We start from the raw sequence: 23,449 nt of genomic DNA, 5'->3' as shown, positions 1-23,449 counted from the left end.
AACACGAGCTTTTATCCGCGATTAAATCACTTGTTGAATGCAAAATATATCAAAGAAAATATAAATAGTTCCTTTGTATTCCGCAAATAATTTTGTATATGCAAAAATCGTACAAAAGTGAAATTATGGGTAAAATACGCTCGAACTTATGGACTGACCTGATATGTAAACAGCGCTTTTGGCAAACTCATCTACAATTTCGTTTCCTGCAATGCCCTTATGTCCGAGTACCCAATAGATGTGTAACCGTCTGTCTGCGGGTAGTCTCTCTATGGCTTCCCTGGTTTTAAGAACGTTTTAGATGACATTTCATATGAGTTTAGTGCCTTTATTGCCGCTTGACTGTCAGCATATATTATACATTTATGTTGGAGATGCTCGATGTCCTTGCTAGTGCTTTTTCTGCAGCTTTTCTTACCACAAAGACTTCTGCTTGAAAAGTACTACAGGTACAACGATCAGGGAGCTTAATTAGCCGTCTGATGCTCAGCTCTGGCCAAGAAATCCCTGCACTTACTCCGTCTATCATTTTCGAGCCGTATTGGAAATAGGTTTCTTATCTCTTTTTTGCTCGGACTCTCTATTTTTGCTCGGACTCTCTTCGTTTAATTGTATTTTGGAGTCATATAGCCCGTATTGGTCCGATAACTCATACCTATTGAGCTATGCCATATTTTGCAGGTAAATTCACCCGTTGCTTTAAGTCTTGCGGCAGATGTAGTAGCTGCTAGACCTTCTACCGCAATGTCTATCTGTGGTAGGTTGAGAATTCTTTCAAGTGCGGCCGTAGGAGTGGTTTTAATTACCCCTATCGTGCAAAGTGCACCAATACGTTAACTACTTTCCATAGCAGTTTTGTGTGTCCTTTTTCTCAATGCAGTGCACCACACCAGAGCACCATAGAGTAATATTGGCTTTACTACAGCTGAGTAGAACCAACATATTATTGAAGGAGATATACCCCATGTAACTCCCAAGCTTAGTGCGTTACTGGCCTTTTCCTTCCTCTCCAATATATTGTGCTTCCATGATAGTTTGCTATCCAAAATTACTCCAATGTACCACCTAAGCAAATATTGCTGGGAATTATACAAGGTGGCACAAAATTAATCACCCTATCACCCCTATATTTATTGCAAAAGGCGTCGTACGTCTACCATATTGGACTTTTGCGAACTAGACAGCTGTAGTATATGTACAAACCGACAATCAATGGAGTGCGTAAAGGTCAAAAAGCTCTCAGTGACCTCCTACCCGGTCATCGGCATCCCACTGTCTGTTGTTAAAGAGGAATTGCACAACTTATTTCTCAGGAAAGCGCAGAAGAGATGAAGCTCCATTTCTTCATGCGCTATTTCGGAAACCCTTTGGCTTCAATACAATAAATGGAGGACTTAGAAAGTACTGGGGACTGCATGCCATGCAATTTACAAACTCGTAGCTGTGTTCACGGGTCGTTGGATGATCGGCACACACCCAAAAAAGCTAATTTAACCCCCATTGCCGAAGCTGTGGTGACTTTTCAGAGAACGACACCTTTGAAAACTTTCTCTGTAAATGTCCGGATTTGGCAGCTAGACGATTTAGGTCACTGGATGCTTCTTTCTTCAACAGCCTGGGATAGTACGCCAACCTAAATCCAATCAATCTTCTCCATTATATCAACAGCTCTGGTTGGCTGTAGATATCTACCTATTGGAAGTCGCATAATGGTATCGAAACGGCGCTTTAGTGCTACTTGGAAAGTATCTTAGTGATACTTCAACCATTTCACCTACCTACCAAAGGTCAAAATAAAGATTCCCATTATTCAAAATAATTTTGGTATTTCGTAAAAAAGTTATTCAAAAACCAAATTCGATGATTGATTTTGAGCCACCTGGGTGACAGGTTGAGGGAACTGATAGGCGCACGTCAAGGCTGTGTTCTCTCGCCTAAGTTTGGGGGCGGAATCACCTGGGGTCTGCCGGGCCAATTAACTGCATTTGACTACGCGATCGATATCGGCCTGTTGAGCCATACTTACTCAGATATGGCATCTAAACTAATGAAGTGGCAACGAAAGCTCGCTTAAATCTTGACATCTCAAAAATGAAAGCTGTGCGCATTAATACGCGAAATACGTGCAAATTTTTAATTGACGCCCAACTGGAAGATAGGCAATCTTTTCGCTATCTGAGCAGCTTTTCACTATGTCGGCATCAGTCAGTTCAAGTGGAGGCATCAATAATCGCAATAAAAAGCCATTGGCAGCGGTTCGTTTCAGCCAGTTTGGAATGCCTCAGATATTTCGAAACGCGCGAAATTAAAAATCTTTAATTCAAACGTGAAATTCTGCCTGCTGTGTGGATATAAAGCCTCGAATGTATCAGCAGCTGACAATAATGCACTGAGAGTCTTCATAGATCGTTGCTCGAGGAGAATCTTGGAACTATTTTGGTCAAACGTCAATAAACGCTCGAACTCGATGAGATACGAAAAAGAAAATGGGGCTGGATTGGCCATATCCTGCTCAGAGTAAGCGGGGACCTAACAAGAATTGCCTTTGACTGAAACTCTTATGGTAGCCGTGTACGAGCGAGACCAGGAAATACCCGGAGATGACTTCTAGAGCTGAAAATCCTCTCAATAAATCTGAGCTGGGGTGAAGTGAAAGCTTTGGCGTACAACCGACGAGAATGGAAAAATCTGATTGTGACCCTTTGTTCCGATTTGGAACTTTATATTCATAAATGTATATTTCATTCAAGGGGCTGCCTTGGCTGGCTTCGCAGTAGCGCATCCTGTTAATCCAGTTTTCCATTATCTTGTTGATGATTTCGGGTTCTATCTGACGAATGGCTTGTCCGATAGTCACTTTAATGTTCTGAATCGTTAATGGATTGTTCAAATAACATCGGTCTTTGAAGACACCCCAACCACAGAAAAGTCTAATGGCGTCAAATTGCAACTCTGAAGTGGCTAATTGATTGATTCGAAGATCGATTGTAGTATTGGCTGTATGGGATGGCACGCAATTCTGCTGAAACCAAAGGTTTTCCAAGTCCATGCCTTTAATTTTCGACCGCGAAAAATTATTTAGCATGCCTTGTAACGCTCATCGTTAACGAGAATGGCATTTCCAGCATCATTTTCAAAGAAAAATGGGCCATTGATGCCATCGCCCCGAAATCCGGACTGAAATGTCACTCTCTGAGGCTTCTTAATTATTACCTGAGGTTATAAGCCGCCCATATTCGCTCATTATGCGTAAAGGCAGTATTGTTGTACGAAAGCGAAACATGGCTGGTCTCTAACACCACCACACGGAGGCTACCATCCTTCATCAACAAATGCCTCCGCATCATCTGCAGAATATTCTGGCCAAACACCATTAGTAACGACGCACTGTGGGGATTAACGAACGAGGAGGCCATTCTTAGGCAAATCAAGTGCAGAAAGTGGCGATAGATAGGTCACACAAAAACACTTGGTCGATGCTGTGCGAACTAGCAGATTCCAACATCTCATGGGACGGTGCAAAATCAACAGAACCGTGTACAATGAAAGAGGCTTGTGGAGGCCCTTGCTCCCGCGAGGAGTGAACAAGGAAAAAATAAAAATAAACCCGAGATGAAAATCCGCTTGGTCAGAAAATTTGATTTTGACTTATTTTCAATAAATGGACTGTTTGGGCTACGCATCATTGAATTTAGAAATAAGTTTGAAATAGATTCCAAAGTTGCTCAAGCGTAAAGCTTTCCGCGGAGATAGGATATTGACTTTCTGTCAAGATTTCTAGCCAAGTGGAGTTGTTACTGTCAAAATAGTATAGGATTAAAAAAATACTATATGGAAAACCCTGTATGCGTTCAATTTTTTAATTTTGTAGGTATATTTGTAATTTTTGTAAAGATGCTACACTTTTCCTATTCTACACTTTTTAGCCCACCAAAACGCACCTGAGCTCATATCGAGATATTTTGGTTTAAGACGCAAAAATCACGATTTACAACACTTCCCGTTCCAAACCAAGCAGAACAAATCTTAAATTGTCTCTGAGATATCATCTGTTTCATTTACTATGTTTTTTCACCCGAATCACCCGAATTTTTTATTTTAAGTTTATGGGCCAGATAAGGATCGCCATCTAGACAGTCGTCGACATCTGGGCGCCAGTATCGTTGTAATCGCAATTTCCGGTCTGTGTTAGAGGTACCCTCAATCAATCTTCGATACTTCAACTCTAATTCTGGCGCTCAGCCAATAACCCATGCTATACAATGATTGCGTTCGTGTTGGCTGGTCGATTGACGGTTTGTCTTTCGAAATGACTCGGAATCTCTGTAGACATGAGTTGAGGGTATATATTTTCCTAACTGCCGTTGAACTTCAAGTCCAAAACGCTTCGATGAGATTGCCTGTTTGGACTCTCTTAGCTCTATATTTACAATATTTCTATTATAGCTAATGACTTGAGCTTCCAGGTAGCTTCCTAAAACTTCATTTTCTATCAATTTTTGAATCTAACCTTTTAAAAATGATCCTCGGACAGGACGAAAAAGCGCCAGAGATGGTTGCACAAACGAAGGTTGTAAAAACGGTGTCCAACGGAGCGTTCAATTTCTTCATCGTTGACATTCAGTGGTTGACTTATAGGCAGAGTTCCCTGTGTGTACAGAGTTTGGATGAAGTATCATAAGTTTTTGTACGAGTTGTTGCAATTACACCAGTCTTTATTCCGATATTATTAATAAAGAAAAGCGCTACACATTTTCTAAACAAATTTTCACATTTTCAGGGGCTGGAGATCAAAGGCCAAATGGTACATTGCCCCGAATCCAATTCGTTGCTCTTCATGGGCTCACCATTCCTCGACGGTCTGGATGGACTCACTTGCAATGGGCTTTTCATATCGGACATACCGCTGCACGATGCCACACGCGAAGTCATTCTAGTGGGTGAGCAGGCACGTGCCCAGGATGGTCTACGCCGTCGCATGGACAAGTTGAAAAGCTCGATTGAGGAGGCAAATGCCGCAGTTGCCAAGGAGCGTAAAAAGAATGTCAGCTTATTGCATCTCATATTCCCAGCCGAGATTGCCGAGCGTTTGTGGCTGGGTGCCAGTATCGATGCTAAGACCTATCCGGATGTGACCATACTTTTTAGTGATATTGTCGGCTTTACGAGTATTTGCTCGCGTGCTTCACCCTTCATGGTGATCAATATGCTGGAAAGTTTATATAAAGATTTCGACGAATTTTGCGATCTCTTCGATGTCTACAAAGTGGAGACTATTGGCGATGCCTACTGTGTGGCAAGTGGTTTGCATCGTGCTTCGATCTATGATGCACACAAAGTGGCATGGATGGCATTGAGGATGATCGAAGCTTGTGGCAAGCATATAACGCATGATAGTGAGTAGATAAGCACTGAATTCTAAATAATTTTTTTACTTAGCTGCGAGGTGGCGACACTAAGTATTAAGCGAATAATTTTAGAAATAGAAAAAGACCGGAATACTTTTCCTCAGATTGATGTATTTTCCTCAAAATTACTCAATTTCCAATTATAACATAGATCTACGGTAATGGTAATGCTTGTACGGGTTGGTGATTAAGTGTTCCAGGGACTCCTCTTCATGGACCTCTTCATAAACTAGTAATAGATATTCCTATTGTATAGATTGAGATTTACCAGTTTTTTGAGTGAATTGTTACACTCTATAAAGACTTTTGAATTGAACGTAAAGCTATTTAAGGCTTTAAGGACTAATTGACTGTCCGAAAGTATTTTAATTTTTTACTTTCTCGAACCCTCTTTTGGATACGATTTCCACTGTTTCCATTGTGGCGAAAAGCTCAAGAAAGCTCATGGAAAGTTGGAGTATCTGTACTCGGTGTTAAAGATGTGCGTACTTTAGGCCCCACTATTCCTGTACCTACACCCTGACGCATTTTGGACCCATCTGTACGAGGTGTGTTAAAAAAATAAGGTGAATTTTCAAATTTCGCAGGCTACTTACATTCGATTTTCAATTATTATTTTTCTTTATGTTGGTCGTCTCGAAGATACTCGGATGTTCGCGGTTTTAGCAATATACGAGGCGTGTTAATTCGTTAGTGAGAGGCATAAAACAAGTGTTTTATGTGTTCGGCGATTTTCTGCCATCGAAAAAACATGGATCAATGAAGTTGCATAAAATTTTGTGTGAAAAATGGAATTAAGCGCTCAGAAGCACTTGAAATGTGGAGAGTGGCATACGGTGAGAGTACTCATAAGTCAAAAAAAATTCTTGCTAGTGGAAAAGCTTTTCACAGAAGGTCGAGAAAATGTGAATGACGACGTAGTTTGGACGTCCCAACACATCAACAGCCGATGAAAATGTTGAGAAAGTGAAGAATCTTGTTATGGGGATTTGTCCATTCACAATTAGAGAAGTTGCTGAGCCGGCATATCGGCTAGCTCTTGCCATGCAATATTTTCGGAAATTTTGGGCATGAAGCGTGTGACAGCGAGGTTCGTTTCAAAATTGCTGAATCGGGACCAAAAACAACGTCGCATGAGCATCGCTCAGGAGTTGTTGAATGACGTCAACGATGATCCAGATTTGCCTAAAAGGGTCATAATTGGTGACGAATCATGGGCATATGACTATGACATCGAAACCAGCGAAACGAGCCAAGACCAAAAAAAGCACGCCCAGTTCGATGAAATGTCAAAGTTTTGCTCACTGTTTTCTTCAATTGCCACGGCGTAGTGCAGCAGGAGTTTATACCACAAGCTTCTACAGCAAATAAGGAGTCTTACCTTGAAGTTATCCGCCGTTTGCGTGAAGCAATACGAAAAACAAAAACGCCTGGAATTGTGGAAAAAGTGCATGGCTTTGGCATCATGATAATTCACCTGCTCACTCATCTAGGCTTGTGAGAGATTATTTGGCCAAAAAAACACCGTTATCATGCCTGAGCCACCGAATTCACCAGATTTGGCGCCCTACGACTTTTTCCTGCTCCCAAGATTGAAGAGACACATGAATGGACGGCGTTTTGCGACGATTGAGGAGCTAAAAACTGAATCGCTGAGAGAACTCAAGGACATACCGAAAAGTGCATCTCAGAACTGCTTCGAGTATGGGAAAAAACGTTGGCACAAGTGTATTATATCTGAGGGGGTCTACTTTGAAGAAGATAAAGTAGAAATTTATGCATAAATAAATATTTTTTGAGAATGAGAGAACAAAATGAAAATACACCTAATTTTTTGAACACACCTCGTATACCATTTTTGCGTGTCATCATGCAGCCGTGTTGGACTAGTGTTCCACTCTTCCCTAGACGGGACGATGAGCTTTTACTTCTTAGTCAAATTGAGAACGGGTTCCGTGTGGTCATTCGCCTGAGCTGTGTCTGCTGCTGGTTCGACTCTGTTTAGAATATTGAGGTGTTCAATAAGATCTCCTGGTTTCAATTTTTCTTTCATATGAAAAGAGAGTGGAGCAAACAGTTTCCTCTTATATTGCTAACTGTAGCGGTGGTAGATTTACCATACCATCATACCAAAGCCCCATATAGTACACAAGGACTTACCATTTGGGTGTAGATCCAATAAGTCATTTTAGGGATCAGACCCCAGGATTTCCCCAAGAGTTGTTGTTCAAAGGTTTTCGTTGCCTTTTTTATTACATTTATTTATATTGGGACTCCCAAGTGAGTTTTTGATCCACGATAATTCATAGGTATTTAACCTCTTCCTTTAGAGGTACCTCATTTATTCCCAGGGTGGGTATATTTAGAACCCTTTTCCTGGTAAATGGGATAATAGTGATTTTGGAAGGGTTGGTTGATAATCCCTCTTTTTTATACCACTCCCAGGTTATATTTAAGCATCCTGCAATAAGTCCTTTATGGTCCTTTAATTATAACAAAAATGTCGTCTGCGTCCCCCATTGTTTTATACCCCTTATTATCCCGAAACATGCAAGCAATAGGGCCAAAACAAAGATTTCTATTACTCAAAATAATTTTTTTTCTTTTAAAAAGTTATTCAAAAACAAAATTGGATGATTAATTTTGCGCCACCTTGGTAGAAATAGAAAAAAAACGCAATATTTTTCCGCAGATGTCATTTGGCTACCTCATTGAATATAATAACCCTGAGGGGTCGAAGACAGTGACCGTCCTTTGTGGTCGAGAACCTTTCGCTAGAGTCAGGTAGGCGATAGGGTTGCCCCACTACCTAGGCATAGTTTATTTTTAATCGCTGTTTTGTATTGCGAAAGGGCTTTACTCGCTCATTACCATGCGTTTTTTTGGCAGCGGAAACGTCGGTAGAAGTTGTATTAGCTGGGGACTCAAAAAGCCCTTTCTCAGTTGTTGTGTTTACGGTTGCATTATACCCTTCTGGGCGTCTGTCGGGCATTATTAAAAACGCGTTTAAAATGCCTGGGAGTCCCATTGTTTGAGGGTCTGGAGGACGTCTCAAAAGCGGATCTCCCAGCTCTGCTTAGATTCTCCAAAAGCGCTGACATCTTACATGGTATCTACTTTCAGTATTCATAGAGGTCGATCTCCATCTGGTATCGCTAGGGACCAAAAGGTCTATGCGAGGCTTAATGCCAACCAGGCTAACCTAACCTATACCCTTAGCAAAGTGATGCCACGAAGAGCAGTTTCAATGGGGCAAACTATTTACGATGCACTCAAAATTACTAACTTTTCTATTATAGATTTAATAAATAAAAGGTTGGATATGTAAATAGTTTCTTGAAGGCCTACTAAATACACAAATTCAAAGCTGATTTCCTTATAGTTTTGGCATAAAATAATTATTTTTAATATTAATAATAATAAATTGTGATAAAAATAACTATATCGCACAATAGATCTTTCAGGTCGCAGTGCTAAATCCCCTCATAATAATAATAATAAAATAATTATTTCATCTACCTACGCAGATCAGGAAATCCAAATGCGCATCGGCCTGCATACAGGCACCGTATTGGCCGGAGTGGTGGGCCGTAAAATGCCGCGTTACTGTCTCTTCGGGCATAACGTAACCATAGCCAATAAGTTCGAGTCAGGCAGCGAGGCATGCAAAATCAACGTCAGCCCAACAACTAAGGAGTAAGTTTCGATTTCAATAAATATTCCATAATTTCAAACGCTAATCATGCGCATTCATTTTTTTCTCACAGTTGGCTAGTCAAATATCCTGGCTTAGAGTTCGACTTAAAGGCACGCGATCCTTCTTGTCTACCCAAAGAATTTCCCGATACCAGCGGCGATAAGACATGCTACTTCCTCGAAGGTTATTGCCATCCAACACTGGGCGATGAAGTGCCATTGGAGCAACACATCAGTGAGGCGTTGAAGTCCATTGCGGAACAATAAAGAGCGTAAAAGCAAATATGGGTTTTGAAAAAGCTCACTCCTTATAATTACATAAAAGATATATTTTTAGCAAACAATAAGCCGGCATTAAGGTGTCACTCAAGAAAATACACTCTGAATATTACAAATATATAAAATGTTGGTTGCTCCTCAATATGCACAACCATTTTTGAGCTGTTCAATAATAAATAACTCAATAATTCGTGGCCGTAGCCCAAATAACAAGCATAAAAAAAGAGAGTTGCATTTTTATTGCGGAAATGATTGTTTATAAGAAAGTGGGAGGAAATAATGAATATTTAGCAAAAATAAAATATTTTATAAATGTTCTTTAATAAAGGAACGAATCAGCTTAGACAGGCTTTGCTGCCGGGCGATGTTATATTCCATACATAATGAATGGGTCTTTCGTTTATAACTCAGACATACTCAACAAAGGCAAGCCCTTATTAAAAATCCCTTTACAATCAATGTTGAAACACAAAGGGATATACGAGTACGAGTACAAGTACGAGCAGACAGAGTGGCAGACACTTGCGTTGCGGGCAAGCTGGCGAGTGTTCATAGAGAAAGACAAACAAGATGTAATAACTGTTAAAATGGATTCGTCTTCAAATGAGCTATTTTTTCTAAACAAAACCCTTTTTTAAAGTTAAAACCAAAGTAAAAAAAAAACAATTCACGACATACAGTTTACAAAAATTTAGTCAGTTATTGAAAAAAAAATAAAATAAAAAATGTCAATAACACTCCGGGCATGGCGACTAAGATGGTAAGGAAGATTTCTAAATGAGCATTGTTTACTTATTTGCTCACTATTTTTGGGGTAGTTGGCGGAGGGAGAAGAGATATCAAACCACAGAAACCACAATCCAAACTTTAAGAAAATTAACCCTTTATCTGGTATATGGTGATCGATCCTCTGTTCACCACCTTAAACGATGCGGATGTCTACGCACTAGCATATGCGAACCTTCGCTTATGAACATCTGTAGAAAAGTACAGAAAGGATATGATTGACACTTGGTGTTGTGCTAATCGGCTATCGGCAAACCCTATCAAGACTGGTATTGTCCTCTCTACCAGAAGCAGGACACTTAGGGCTCGATCTGCCTAAGCTAAAAGAAGTCACAATCCAGCTAACCAAAGAAATTAAATATATTGGAGTAATCCTCGATAATAAGCTCCTTTAGAAGACACATGTTGAAATAAAGACATCCAAAGCGCTGACAGCCTTTTGGCAGTGCAAAGGTGTCTTTGGGAAAATGTGAGGCCTTCGACCCAGCAAGATCCTATGGATCCTATGCATCAGTGGTCTGGTTGAACAGACTCTCTCTCGTGGAAGTCAGTAGAACGTTATTGAGACTACAACACTCTGTGGCCATCTGTTGCAACGAAGTTTTTCCGATTACTACAAGCCCGGCATTAGATACTCTGGTTAGTGAATCACTATTTGATGTTTTCATCCAGGGAGAGGCCTTGAAGGCCATCTGCAGGCTGAAATACAATGGGAATTGGTACGGCCCCTGTCCGGTATTGGACAACAGAGAAGGCATGGGCTTTGATCCAACGATCATCTCCACGCTCGTTGACTCCGAGCCATTAAGACTCGTACTTGAAAAGAGATACAGTGTAGTGATGAAAGAGGCTCAATTGTGGTCAAACTCTGAAAATGAGCTCGGCAAATTCTGTTTTTTCGTTTTCATCGATGGCTCCAGAACCGAGTACGGTTCCGGCTGTGGTGTCGACGTGGACTACAGCGAGACAAAACTACACTTTGCTATTGGAATATATGCATCTGTGTTTCAAGCGTAGGTGTACACTATTTAAGAAGCTATGAACTTCAAAGGTAGTTTGGCCCTGCACATCCGGGCTGAACTATGTGGGTAGACATAATATCCTGATGCTAACATGGGTCCCGGGACAGAAGAGGAGGATGAGACGGCAGACCACTTTCTGCGCGTCTGCCCCGCCTTCGCTCGAATCAGGCTACAGGTCTTTGGCACTGAGGTGTTAAGAACCGACCACCTTGACTCCTTGGCACCACAAGATCTACTCAGATTTTTTCGGAGGTCGAGTAGATTTAAGGAAAATTAAAAGGGAATCCGAGTGCAGTACAATGAACTTAATGTTGTCTGAATGCTGTACTTTCTAGTTTGTCCCGACAAAAAAACCCTTCCCCTATCCGACACCTGGGGACCAATTTGAAAATGAGACAGAAACCCATTCGCAGTATTTTTTAATCCAAAATACTTTATTTAAATTTTTCCCATTTGCAACACAATGGACCCTAGATGTCTAAGTAAGATCTTTTTGCAGATCAGCCAGCACTACCGAACCTAATCTAGTCTACCGGCAAACATAATCCCTCGCATCTTGGCTAAGGAAGCAGCAAGGCAGGGATCGCATTGAGTTAAGAAGTGGACTAAAATACGTAAATATGGATCCCCCTTAAATTTTTCGCCCTCGCCTATTAAGATTACTTAGCTTTTCTTGAATGTGCCGAAAAGACATTATGAGGAGACATTATCTATATTTGGCACCGCCATAATCAATTTATTTTAACGATGAACTCTTGGCGCATGCTAAAAGCTTGATTTTTGGCGATAGAGGCGGGGCATAGAGCGAGAGCTTTTCTAATGCTACATCGTCAACTTGTACCGTTTGCACTTTAAATGTAGTTGAAGACACGTTCCATTTTATCGATGTGTGCCCTATTTATTCAAATAACCTCGTAAAGTGTTTTGGTGCGAGAGTTTTCGATCTGCCTTAGGTGTTAAATATAGGGTTTTTCAGTAAGAGCGCTTCAACTTTTGAACTTTTTTGAATAAAACACAAACGGTTTGACTTTTTTAACTAATTTTTTTTTTTATTATCGAGTTTGAACATATACATTTAAGTATGAAATTCGATTTCTTTTGCATGCCCACCGCGTGCACGTTTTACGAAGTCTAATCGTTGAACCCAATTTTCGACCACTCTTTTGCATAAATCGGCCCAAATTCCAGCAATTTCGCGTTCAATATTGGCTCTGAGCTCACAAATCGTCGCCGGCTTGTTACTGTAGACCAATGACTTCACATAACCCCAAAACGGGACGGCTTGTTAAATGGACCGTAAAATGGCCGTAATGCTCTTAAAGTAGCAGCAACAGAACGATTATTTTCATAAAAAATTTGCACGATTTGCAATCGTTGCTCAAGTGTGTAGCGTTCCATGATGAAATGTATACTAATGAAGTTTACAAATGACAAGCGAAAAATAAAAAATATTGCGTCGTTCGCCCTCCCTATCGGAAAAAAGTTGAAGCGTACCTATTGAATAACCCTATATATCTTAAGAGGAAATAACTATTTTGTTCTTTGAAAAATAGGAAAAGATACATAATAAAATTTCGTGAGCAAGTTAGGGTCAGGGAAATACTTTGAATCCATGAAACGGACACACTAGATCTTTCAGGTCGCAACTCTAAGTACACTCATAATACCACTTTGATCGGAAAGTTCCTAAAACATATTTAAAAAATGAAACGAAATGGAAGTTTTTTCCTCAAAATGATATTATCGCCTTCAATGTACTTCACATCAACTGCAACGTATTTATGCCATTGTTTGATCCTCAAAATATTTCTGGAACTCTATTTTCGGTATAGCCATCAGAGCCACGTTCGATGTGTTCATTACTTCTTTCGGTTGTTAAAACGCGTTTTTTAACGCGATCAAATCGAAAAAAATTGGTGGAAGCCGTATCAGATGAATTCGATAGCTATTGAATGGTATTTGCTTCGTTTTTGGTCAAAAATTCACAAGGTAATGGTGGCACTATGCGACGATGGGTTATTATGGGGGAAAATGGTCCATGAGTTGTGTTCCTCCAAGTTCTTTCTTTTTTGAGAAATTGCTTGGTGTAAACGCCTTATAACGCCCAAATAATAGTTTTTAGTAACTGTCTGACCTTCTGACAACAATTACCGTTGTAATCCATAAAAACTGTGTCCATCGCTTTCTTTTTTGACTCACACGACGTAATTTTTGGGTCTTGGTTCATTCGGAGCTCTCTACTCACTCGCCTGATGTCTGGATTACGTGTCGTACTTATAAGCCTACGTCTCGTCTCCAGTAATGATGCGTTTGATGAATATTGGGTTGAATACACCCTTGGAAGTCATGAACTCAAATCAGTTGACTTAGAGAGTCACCTGGCAGTTGTTCTGGGAATTTTTTGATCAAGGTGTAATAAAAAAATTTTGATTTGTGTTGCACTTTCTCAACTTTTCTTGAGTTGAATTTTTAAGCTACACACAGAAATGATTAAATATATTATACAAGTACCTCTATCTTTCTTAGGTATTTGCCCCCGGGGTTTTTCACCTATTTCTGGTGTGCGTCTTGATGTTGTTCCACGAATGGAGCGACCTTCAGTTTTGTGCCGACTCCGAACGGCAGATATTTTTATGAGAAGCTTTTTCATGGCAGAAATACACTCGGAGGTTTTTCCATTGACTGCCGAGGAGCGACCGCTATTAGAAACAACTTTTTAAAAAAACTATTAGGAAAAGCTCATTTTGCTATTTCATGTATGGAGATTCGAACGTATGCACTTCCGAATGGTAGTCCCGCTCCAACCCATATGGATACGGCGGCTGCCTCAAATGTAAGGAATGATTAATAGTTTAAATAATTAATGCTTGGCAAGTGGAAAGTGCTGAGTTCAGTTGTTTGGTCTAAAGTTTATCAACCTTCTGTTGACACCAACATTGCTCTGCTGAGCAAAGAGGCTATAAATTTATGAGCAGCTGATAGCAATGGTAGAATTTTACAAGAAAATCTAAAAAATTATAATTTGTGTAGGGTCTTTCAAAAGATGCATCTTGATGTTGTTCCAAGAAAAAATATGTAAAAATTAAAACTCCTTCAGGTCTCACTATTTTTATTCAAAATACGGCTCTTAAAAATTAATAATTGCATCATGCATGTCCACCCTAAGTACATTTTCAGGTAAAATCCAAATGTTATTCAGCCACACTTTGCCCTACAACAGCAATATTCAGTACGTCCAGTTTTTGGTCTACCACTACTTTTTCTATCCCCAGGCAGAACCACATTTTTCACCAACCTTTTGAATTGTTGACTCATTCCGACGATTATTTCTATTTTGCGATAAGTTGCTTTGTTTTGTTCATGTTTTATGTCCATCGTGATAAATTGTACATTTATCTACTTGAGAAATATCAAAGATGACATAAAAAAGGTATCATCTGGGAATTATTTGCTACTGACATCTAGGCATCACTTTTCAAAGACCCTTTAGAAACAGAAGAACTGGTATTGATGATTTTAATAGTTGCCCCTCATTATGTTCTGGCTGCACTTTGAGTTTCTATATAAAAAAGAGTCTCTAAAAGATTGTAAGAGCTGTTGAAGCAGAGCAAATAGAGTAAAGTTTGTTATCTGTCTAATGTATCGAAATAAATAAACTTTCACAAATAGATACCCACAGCCCTTGGGGGAACCTGTTATCCCTATAGGGCGCGTCCCCAGGTGGTGGATAGGGGAACGCCTCCCAGATATGGAAGGTAGGAGAGTAGGTCTCCCGCGAACCACACAGGTCGAAGACGTAAACTTCGTTAAAAAAACTCCCTCAACCCAAGGTGTGATGCGACCCGTGCCTATTGGGTGGGTTTGGCAGCCGGGGGACTAAATAAGGCTGTCTTCGTACGGAGCCCTCCTGATATCAGGCCGCCTCAGGTTGTAACGGTGGCCTTGCCATGGTATGGGGCGCTGCCATGGTCGACCGGATATTTCCCCTTTATCCTCTTTGGTCACCGCGCATGGCGACATGCGCAGCTCCCTTGGCGGGGCAGGTGACCGTACGAACCAGATGTAATGAAACCACAAAAACCTAAAAATTCGGATGACGGGAAAACAAACACGGAACAAACGGACAAAATGACGGTAAAACATACCAACGCATCGACAGTACGGACTGATAAAAAACCAAACACGCGGACAGAACTACAGGACAAACAAACAGACAGACAGGAGGAAGCGACGGACGCACTTAATAAACAGTCAGACAATTGGACAAGACGTACAAGCAAAGACGAACTGAGGATGACGGGGTCACCCTCAGAGGATGAGCTCTTGGCCTCCAGCCAAGAAACAGTTGAGGGCAAAGCTGTGGGCCACAGTACGCCAACAACTATAAATCAACCAACAACATCCGCTCAAGCCATGGGGCAAAAGCGTGGTAATAAAGGTCCCTCGAGGTATAAACTTTACCAGAGGTCTCTCGCTATCCTTGGCAGGATTCGGAAAAACGAGACCGAAGGTAAAGTGCATCCCAAAGATGAGACCGACAAGGCAAGATGTCAAAAGGTGGTTGATGAATACTTGGCATTCCAAGCCGCCAACAGGACAAATGCCAAAAAACGAAACCGCTCGCATGACGAAACTGGGAAGGTAACAAAAAAGCACAAGATATCGGATCAGGGTGCAGTTGCCTCCAAACCTATCAAGCGATTTAGTGAGGTGGCACGGGACCATCTCCAAATGGCATTGGTAGACGAAACCTCTAACCGCGGGAAACCAGTGCTTGACAAATGGTCAGAGATTGAGGCACGGTTGTCTCGCATAGTCGTTGACCATGTCATGGCGAACCCGGAGGGCCAAACACCAGGTTTCGACTCGGTGGAGGTAGTCCGCGGTTACCGAGTCATTAAATGCGATGACCAATTCTCATTGCATTTCTTGACTAACGTGATTGGTAAAATCCAGAACAGCTGGAAGGCTTGAAACTCAAGCTAATTCCGGCTAGCGAGATTCCACGAAGGCCGAGGGCTCGCATCTGGGTACCAAACATGGAGTTTGATGCCAATCAACTAATCCCCTACCTTCAGGCGCATAATCGCTCGGTGCCGATGACCGATTGGTCGATCATCAAAGCGGAGGCTCCGCAAAGGCACAGCAGGTCATTCCTCCTTCTAATTACAGAAGAGAGTCTGGAACCACTGGAGAAAGTGGGAAACAAACTTCAGTTTGGGATCAGGAAGACCCAGCTGAAGATATTCCGTTCTGCAAACCCGGAAGAGGAGCAGGATGAGGTCGATGGTGCCAACGAACTGCTGACTGGCATGCAGCTAGATGACACCGAGTCCGAAAAAGGAAACCAATAAACATGGGTTTAAAGGTTGTCCAAATTAATCTGCAGCACTCACGGTGTGCAACGGACAACCTAACCGTTCTCCTGGCGGAGGAGGACGTGGACATCGCACTAATTCAGGAACCCTGGGTGCGGAGCACCGAGCTAAAAGGGTTCACTGGGAAAACCTACAATATCTACTATAAACGGATAGAAGGTAATCCCAGAACATGTATTGTAGCTAAAAAACATTTAAACACATTTTTAATTCCATTATATAGTTCACAGGATGTGACGGCTGTTGAGGTGGAAGCCACTGACGGAGTCAGAATAACGCTTGCCTCTATATACATGGCACACGAAAGACCAGCACCGCCTGAGGAGGCTCGTAAACTTGTGCAGGAAAACCCGAACAAAACCCTGCTTCTCGGATGCGATGCCAATGCAAGGCATGCCCTATGGGGAAGCTCCGAAACAAACGACCGAGGTGAGTCTCTTTATGATTTCATAATTAACACTAACTTGTCGGTATGTAACAGGGGTAACACTCCCACTTTCACCTTTCCGAGTACGGAGTACTTCAGGGGATGGGAGGAAGTGATCGATGTTACCCTTATGTCTGAAAGCAGCTCAGTAAGGTTAGACAATTGGAGGGTCTCTGATAAAAGGTCTTTTTCGGATCACAGCTGGATCCTGTACGATCTGGATCTTAATGTTGATCCGCCCTTACCGTATAGAAATCCATTAAGAACCAACTGGAAAAGGTTCAGAAATATAGTCAATAAAAGGATAGGGGAGATTCCCATCCACAAAATCACTCTCACCGAAAGCCTTGAGAGTAGGGTCACAACACTGGAGAAGGCATTTAGTAGGGCCTACAAAACGTCCTGCCCCATAAAATTTAGTAAAAAATCCCATCCCCCTTGGTGGAGCAGTGAGCTCTCAAAACTAAGGGAAAAATCCAGATCAACGTTTGACCTCAGCTACTCGACAGGAAATTGGCAATTGTACAAAGAGAGTCGGAGACAGTACAAGAAGGCAATTAGGGCCGCCAAGAAAGAGAGCTGGAGCGAATTCTGTTCGTCAATCGAATCCACCAGGGATTCTGCCAGGCTTAGCCGTGTTCTGTCCAAAGATCATTCAATGGCTTCTTGGGTCAAGAAACCTGATGGTACTTGGACAGCTACGACAGAGGAATCGCTAGAACTTCTGCTAAACACGCATTTCCCGGGGTGCAGCGTCCACGAAAGTGGGAGGGGAAGTATTAGGCGGAGCCAATATAATCCACAGCACCTCGCAAAAGAAATAATTACAAAGGAGAAAGTTGCATGGGCAATTAAATCTTTTTCACCTTTTAAATCTCCGGGGCCAGATGGGATCATCCCAAAGATGTTACAGGAAACCTTGGACTGTATCCTACCATGGCTAGAGGAAATTTTTAAAGCGTGTTTAAACCTAGGTCATATTCCAGATAGTTGGAAACTAGTCAAGGTCGTCTTCATTCCAAAAATAGGCAGTAGGGGACATGAATCAGCGAAGGACTATAGGCCAATCAGTCTTTCGTCTTTCCTGTTAAAAACCTTTGAAAGACTTTTGGATATATATCTTAGAAGCTCTTTGGAGAGCTCTGGTATATCTACTGCACAACACGCATACCTTAAAGGCAAATCTACGGAGACAGCGCTTCACGAGGTAATCGGAACAATAGAGGGCTCTCTAGAGAACAAACATTATACCATGGCGGCATTCTTGGACATAGAAGGCGCCTTTAACAATGTTAGTACAGATGCGATCCAACGGGCGTTGATAGACTTAGAGGTGGACAATTGCATCAGTAATTGGGTCATCTCTATGCTAAAAACCAGGATCATCAAAGCTAATATGGGCAATATCAGTATAACCAAGAAGGTCCACAGAGGCACCCCACAGGGGGGAGTACTGTCTCCACTTCTCTGGTTATGCGTTATTAGCAAAATCTTAATAAAACTTAATAGAGGTGGGGTAAAAGCGGTGGCGTACGCTGATGATGTGGTGTTAATGGCGTCAGGACTGTGTCCTAATACGATCAGTGGGATCATCCAGAGGGCATTAGGCGAGCTTAACTCTTGGGCCACAGGCTGTGGCCTAGGTTTAAACCCACGTAAAACAGAGCTTATGCTTTTCACCACCAGATATAAGGTACCACCTTTTACCTTACCAAATATTAACGGACAAACTCTCTCACTATCACCCAGCGCAAAGTACTTAGGGGTAATTCTGGACTCCAAACTAAGCTGGAAATTAAATGTTGAAGAACGGGTAAGGAAGGCAGAAATTGCTTTATATGCCTGTAAACGTATGCTTGGAAGAAGATGGGGTCTTCAGCCTAAGCATACATTATGGCTGTATAAGACGGTTATACGACCTATTCTATCGTATGGTTCGGTAGTTTGGTGGAAGGCTCTAGGGAGAGAGTACAATACCAAACTACTCGGCAGAATACAAAGATCAGCATGTGCAATAACGGTCGGTGCAATCAGATCATGTCCTAGAGAGGCTCTCAATGTACTGACACACGTTATTCCAATAGACCTACATATTAAGAAGACGGCAACCATGAGTGCATTTAGGTTAAACGAAGCGGGTCGCTGGAGAGAAAAAACTTATGGTCATGCTAGTCTATTATTGCGACAAACTCAGTTAATCTCGGTGAGAACTGACTACATCGTCCCGACGGTAACTTTCAATAGGAATTTTGCCACTCTCTTTCCAACTAAGGAAGAATGGAATAAGGGATTCTCTCTAAACAACTTCGACACTACAGTCTATACGGATGGAAGTAAAATGGGCTGCGGTGTTGGAGCTGGTATATATTCTTACAGACTTAAAATTGAGAAATCTGTGCGGCTCCCTAATACCAGCAGTGTCTTCCAGGCGGAAGTACTGGCGATTGGGGAAGCTTGCAGGTTACTAATCGCAGATTTCTCTTTTAAGGGTAATATCGCTATTCTCTCGGATAGCCAAGCTGCAATCCAGGCACTGGGTTCGGCCACAACAACCTCCAAAGTGGTGGAACAAAGTAGGATTAGCCTCACCATCTTGAGTGAAAACCATAAAGTTACCTTAATCTGGGTCCCGGGACATCGGAACATTGAAGGTAACGAAAAAGCAGATGAACTGGCAAGAGGGGGATCTGCCATGAATAACGCTCTTGCAGAATTGGTACTCACACCATTAGGTGCAGTCAAGAGCACAATTTCCCAAAAATACCTCCGAATCGCTGACTGTAGGTGGAAAGTCCAGACGAAATGCAATATTAGCAGAACGTTATGGCCCACCTAGAACCTCAAGCAATCGTCGGCATTAATAAGAATGAAACGACGGGATGCCTGGAGACTAACGGCGGTCATAACTGGCTTTTGGTCTATCGGAGAACAAGCAGCCAAAATGGGTATCCCTCACAATACATACTGTCACAGTTGCAAACAACCGGAGAAAAAGGAGACAATCTTCCATTTCCTCTGTGAATGCCCTGCCCTATGGAAGGACAGACTGTTAACCCTGGGCCAACCGCTGTTCGAGAATCTCGAGCAACTATCTGGCGTCGACGTTAACAACCTAATAAGGTTCCTTAACCGCACAGACTGGATATAGTTATGCTGTAAAAAACCGTTAAACAAGTTGGCAACGAGGATGTGGCAACAAAATGGCGCGAAAGCGCTAGTTGGATTCTGGAAGAATCACCACTTTAACCAACCAACCAACCAGATACCCACAGAGTATATTTATCGAAAATATTTTTTATTTATTAATATTTTTGGCTATTTATTAGATGAACTCTCATTTAAGGTTATCAAGCGTGCTATGCATATATATATATATAATTTTTTTCGGAGTATTGCTTAGCATGGTGATCCTAGCATCTTTTATGGATTCAATCGATTCATTACGCTTTGCTCTCATCGCCAAATGCAGTTTTGGATGCCGAATCATGTGAATACGGGGAATGATGTAACGAAATAATTTGCTTTTTGACAGAATTTCATACACAACTTTGGCCAATGCCATTTCAATGATTTTTACAGACGATGGTTTATCAATTCATTTTGAATGTAATCGCTTACTTTTTAGATGATTCCTGGTTGTAATCCAAACCGTACACCACCCGTTCATACATACCTAGTTTTTCTCTGCTCTATCAGCTGATCTAAGCTGAGAGAGTCGTGTTAGTAAATCGAATAAAGTCTGTTAGGTCGTGCATGAATGAGATTGATGGACATTGAAATACATAATGAAATGAAGTACCTCGCCGTCTAGGCATACATTACACAAAAACGAGTCTCTAACTTCTGTGCAGATTAACCCAGCAATGGCTACTCAATTATATTGGGTTGGGGAAAAAGAAATGTCGTATTTGTGATCGAAATTTGACGCTTTATTTAACGTACTTAGAATTATCCGATTCAAGTGAAATATGCGCCGTTTTGTTCGCAAACTTGTTGCCATTTAGAAGGCAACTTCATTATCCCCCCCCCTTTATAAACCCCAACCCCGGTCCGTAGAGGACCGAATCAAGGGTCTGGCTATAGTTGAGCAGCTCATAGTGGATAATTCCTTTCCAATCCCACCAAACACAGCAAAATCTTCCTGGCTGTCAATCCGGGCTTGGCGATGGTTTGGGCCGGCTCGCCGCTTCTCGACCACGATATTTTTCTCTTGGCGTTGTCGTAGGTGATCCACTTTTCATCGCCAGTCACTATCCGCTTCAAAAATGGGTAAAGTTCGTTCCGTTTTAGAAGAGAATCGCAAGCGTTGATTCGGCCCAAGAGATTTTTTTGCGTCAACACGTGTGGCACCCAAGCATCCAGCTTTTTTTGGAATCCAATCTTCTGCAAATGGTTCCAACCGATTTTGTGGTCTACACCTAGTTCCATGCCGGTCTCTTTGGATAATTTCAACGATTTTATCAGTCTCTACGACGATTGGCCTACCAGTGTGCAGGGTGCATCTTCGACATTTACTACACCAGAACGAAATCGATCGAACCAACGCTGTGCTGTGCAAATCGTTACAGTATCAGGCCCATAAACCTCTAAGGTAGTAAAAACGTTAAATATGACGAATGTCTTGCTTGGTGGACTCCATCTTTGACGCGCTATAACTTAAGACTGAAACGTACGATCACAACACTGTCAAAGAGACACTTGTAGTACAGATTGTCGTCTTCAAATCGCCGTTTAGTGTGACCCGATGCAATAAGTACAACGCAACATATGCTTAAATGTCGCGCTCAATTGACAAAATACGACATTGCATTTTCCCCAGCCCAATATTTGCCCAAACTCAGCTAGAAATTAATTTTGAATAAGTTAAGAAACTATTTAGACTGCCGACCCTACTAACTTGAAGCTCATTTTGCTTCTGTGGAAATAGACGCCTGACGGCTGAACTGCGTCCCACAAACGGTGGAGAGAACACCTCCGTCTGAAAGACCTAAAAGACAGTGCTGTTCTCACCATGGAAATAGAGAGTTGAATACGCTTGTTGGCTGAGAAAATTACAGCGCGAAAGCTGAAGTCTATTAAATGCCGATCCGTGTAGAAAATAACCATCAGGCATCAGGTCATGATAGCGGTACACTAACCATTGAAGCAGCCGAGATATATAATCACATTTAATAAAAAAAAATTATTTGACCTCACTGAAAGTGTGAATTAGACTCTCATCTGGTCGATTATCACTTGCTTCGTATACATTTATGTAATCGATATGTACCCAGTTTGCTAGTTAATATATTAGGTCTACTAATCCCTTAACTTTCCAACTGTTATATTTCACAAAGTTTTTCTGTGCTCACGAGTCTCTTTTTTTTGAACACTCATAATTTGAAAAATACTTTTTTATCAAAACTTAGTTTATTAATTCATCGAATTCCATTGCGCTTATCTACTGTTTTTGTGCTTCTTCCATCCTCTTCTTGATGAAGGCTTTCACCTTTTCACCAACCTTGCTGGCCATCAGACACTTGTGACCGCGATAGGCCCGCACATCAGCGCTGCTACCCTGTTCGTTCTTATCCGCACAACCCTGTGCAATGGCCAATACCTCAGCTTCATCCAAATCCATTTTGAATTGCTTGGCAACGCGGTCGGGGTGGTAGCCCTCATGTTCGCAGAAGATGTCCAATTTCTTCGCAGTGCAAAGCAAATATTTGCGTACTGGCTCTTCGTCGGGGTATTCAAAGTTCTTCATCTTCTGGATGTCTTCTTCGCTCAGCGGGAATTCCTTGAGGCATTCTTGACGGATTACCTTGATATCGGCTGCTGTCTTCACCGTAAACTCATCTTCGGCGTGCGCCTAAAATGCGAGCAGAAGTTCAGTACACTTTTCACTTACGACCCGCTGGCAACTCTTGTGGCATACATACATACCAGTGCAACAATTGCAAGGATCGCAATAATAAAATATTTCATGTTGATTTTCGTGTGCTTGTGTGACTTGTTTGACGTCTTCACTCGGAGCAGAACTGAATTGTTGAGTCGTGGTTGCCTCATATTTATACATTCAGCTCAGTTGGTGAGTGGTTTGTGCATCCAAACCGAATGCGGCAGCTCGTTCGCTGACCGATAATCATTTCCATCGGTTTACTCTCAATAAATATTAAATATTTAGAGCGAGAATTTAAGTGTTTTGCTTTATTTGTTTGTGTATACAGTGGCTGAATATTCAGTATGTACAACACCTTATCATCTTTGAATTTACTATAAACTGGCTGCAGGATTTAATATTAATAAATACTTTGCTGTTTGTAGTTCATGCGGGTCAAAAGTGTACCTGATAACTTTCTTTTGTGCAGTGATAATTAAATACGTAGGCATGCGTACATACATGCATACACATGCACATTCCCTATGCACGTTGAGTGTTGCCTAAAGAAGAAGCGATACCCGCTCTTCAAT

The 23,449-nt window shown here is 41.6% G+C and overlaps 3 protein-coding genes across 3 annotated transcripts in view; 2 read left to right on the top strand and 1 right to left on the bottom strand.

Annotated features, from left to right (window-relative positions):
• LOC129253400 (head-specific guanylate cyclase) overlaps positions 1–9,609 on the top strand; it is a 31,213-nt gene extending 21,604 nt beyond the window's left edge. Inside the window, exons 7-9 of the mRNA XM_054891762.1 lie at positions 4,781–5,396; positions 8,936–9,104; positions 9,176–9,609. Of these exons, the coding sequence (XP_054747737.1) occupies positions 4,781–5,396; positions 8,936–9,104; positions 9,176–9,371 (981 nt within the window). The 3' untranslated portion in view covers positions 9,372–9,609. The remainder of the gene's footprint in view (positions 1–4,780; positions 5,397–8,935; positions 9,105–9,175) is intronic.
• Positions 9,610–15,319: 5,710 nt separating this feature from the next.
• Positions 15,320–16,165, top strand: LOC129238189 (uncharacterized). The gene has a single exon (XM_054873231.1). The coding sequence runs from the start codon at positions 15,320–15,322 to the stop codon at positions 16,163–16,165; it is 846 nt and encodes a 281-aa protein (XP_054729206.1).
• A 6,137-nt stretch (positions 16,166–22,302) lies between these two features.
• Positions 22,303–23,083, bottom strand: LOC129239471 (general odorant-binding protein 99a). Its single transcript, XM_054874979.1, is given in 2 exon segments — positions 22,303–22,847; positions 22,922–23,083. Coding segments are annotated over 2 exon segments (573 nt in total). The 3' UTR covers positions 22,303–22,436.
• Between the last annotated feature and the right edge of the window lie 366 nt (positions 23,084–23,449).

Source organism: Anastrepha obliqua, chromosome 1 (assembly GCF_027943255.1).
Source record: "Anastrepha obliqua isolate idAnaObli1 chromosome 1, idAnaObli1_1.0, whole genome shotgun sequence".
Taxonomy (NCBI): Eukaryota; Metazoa; Arthropoda; class Insecta; order Diptera; family Tephritidae; genus Anastrepha; species Anastrepha obliqua.
Note: the sequence above shows the minus strand (reverse complement) of the source record. Positions and strands in the feature narration are given on the sequence as shown.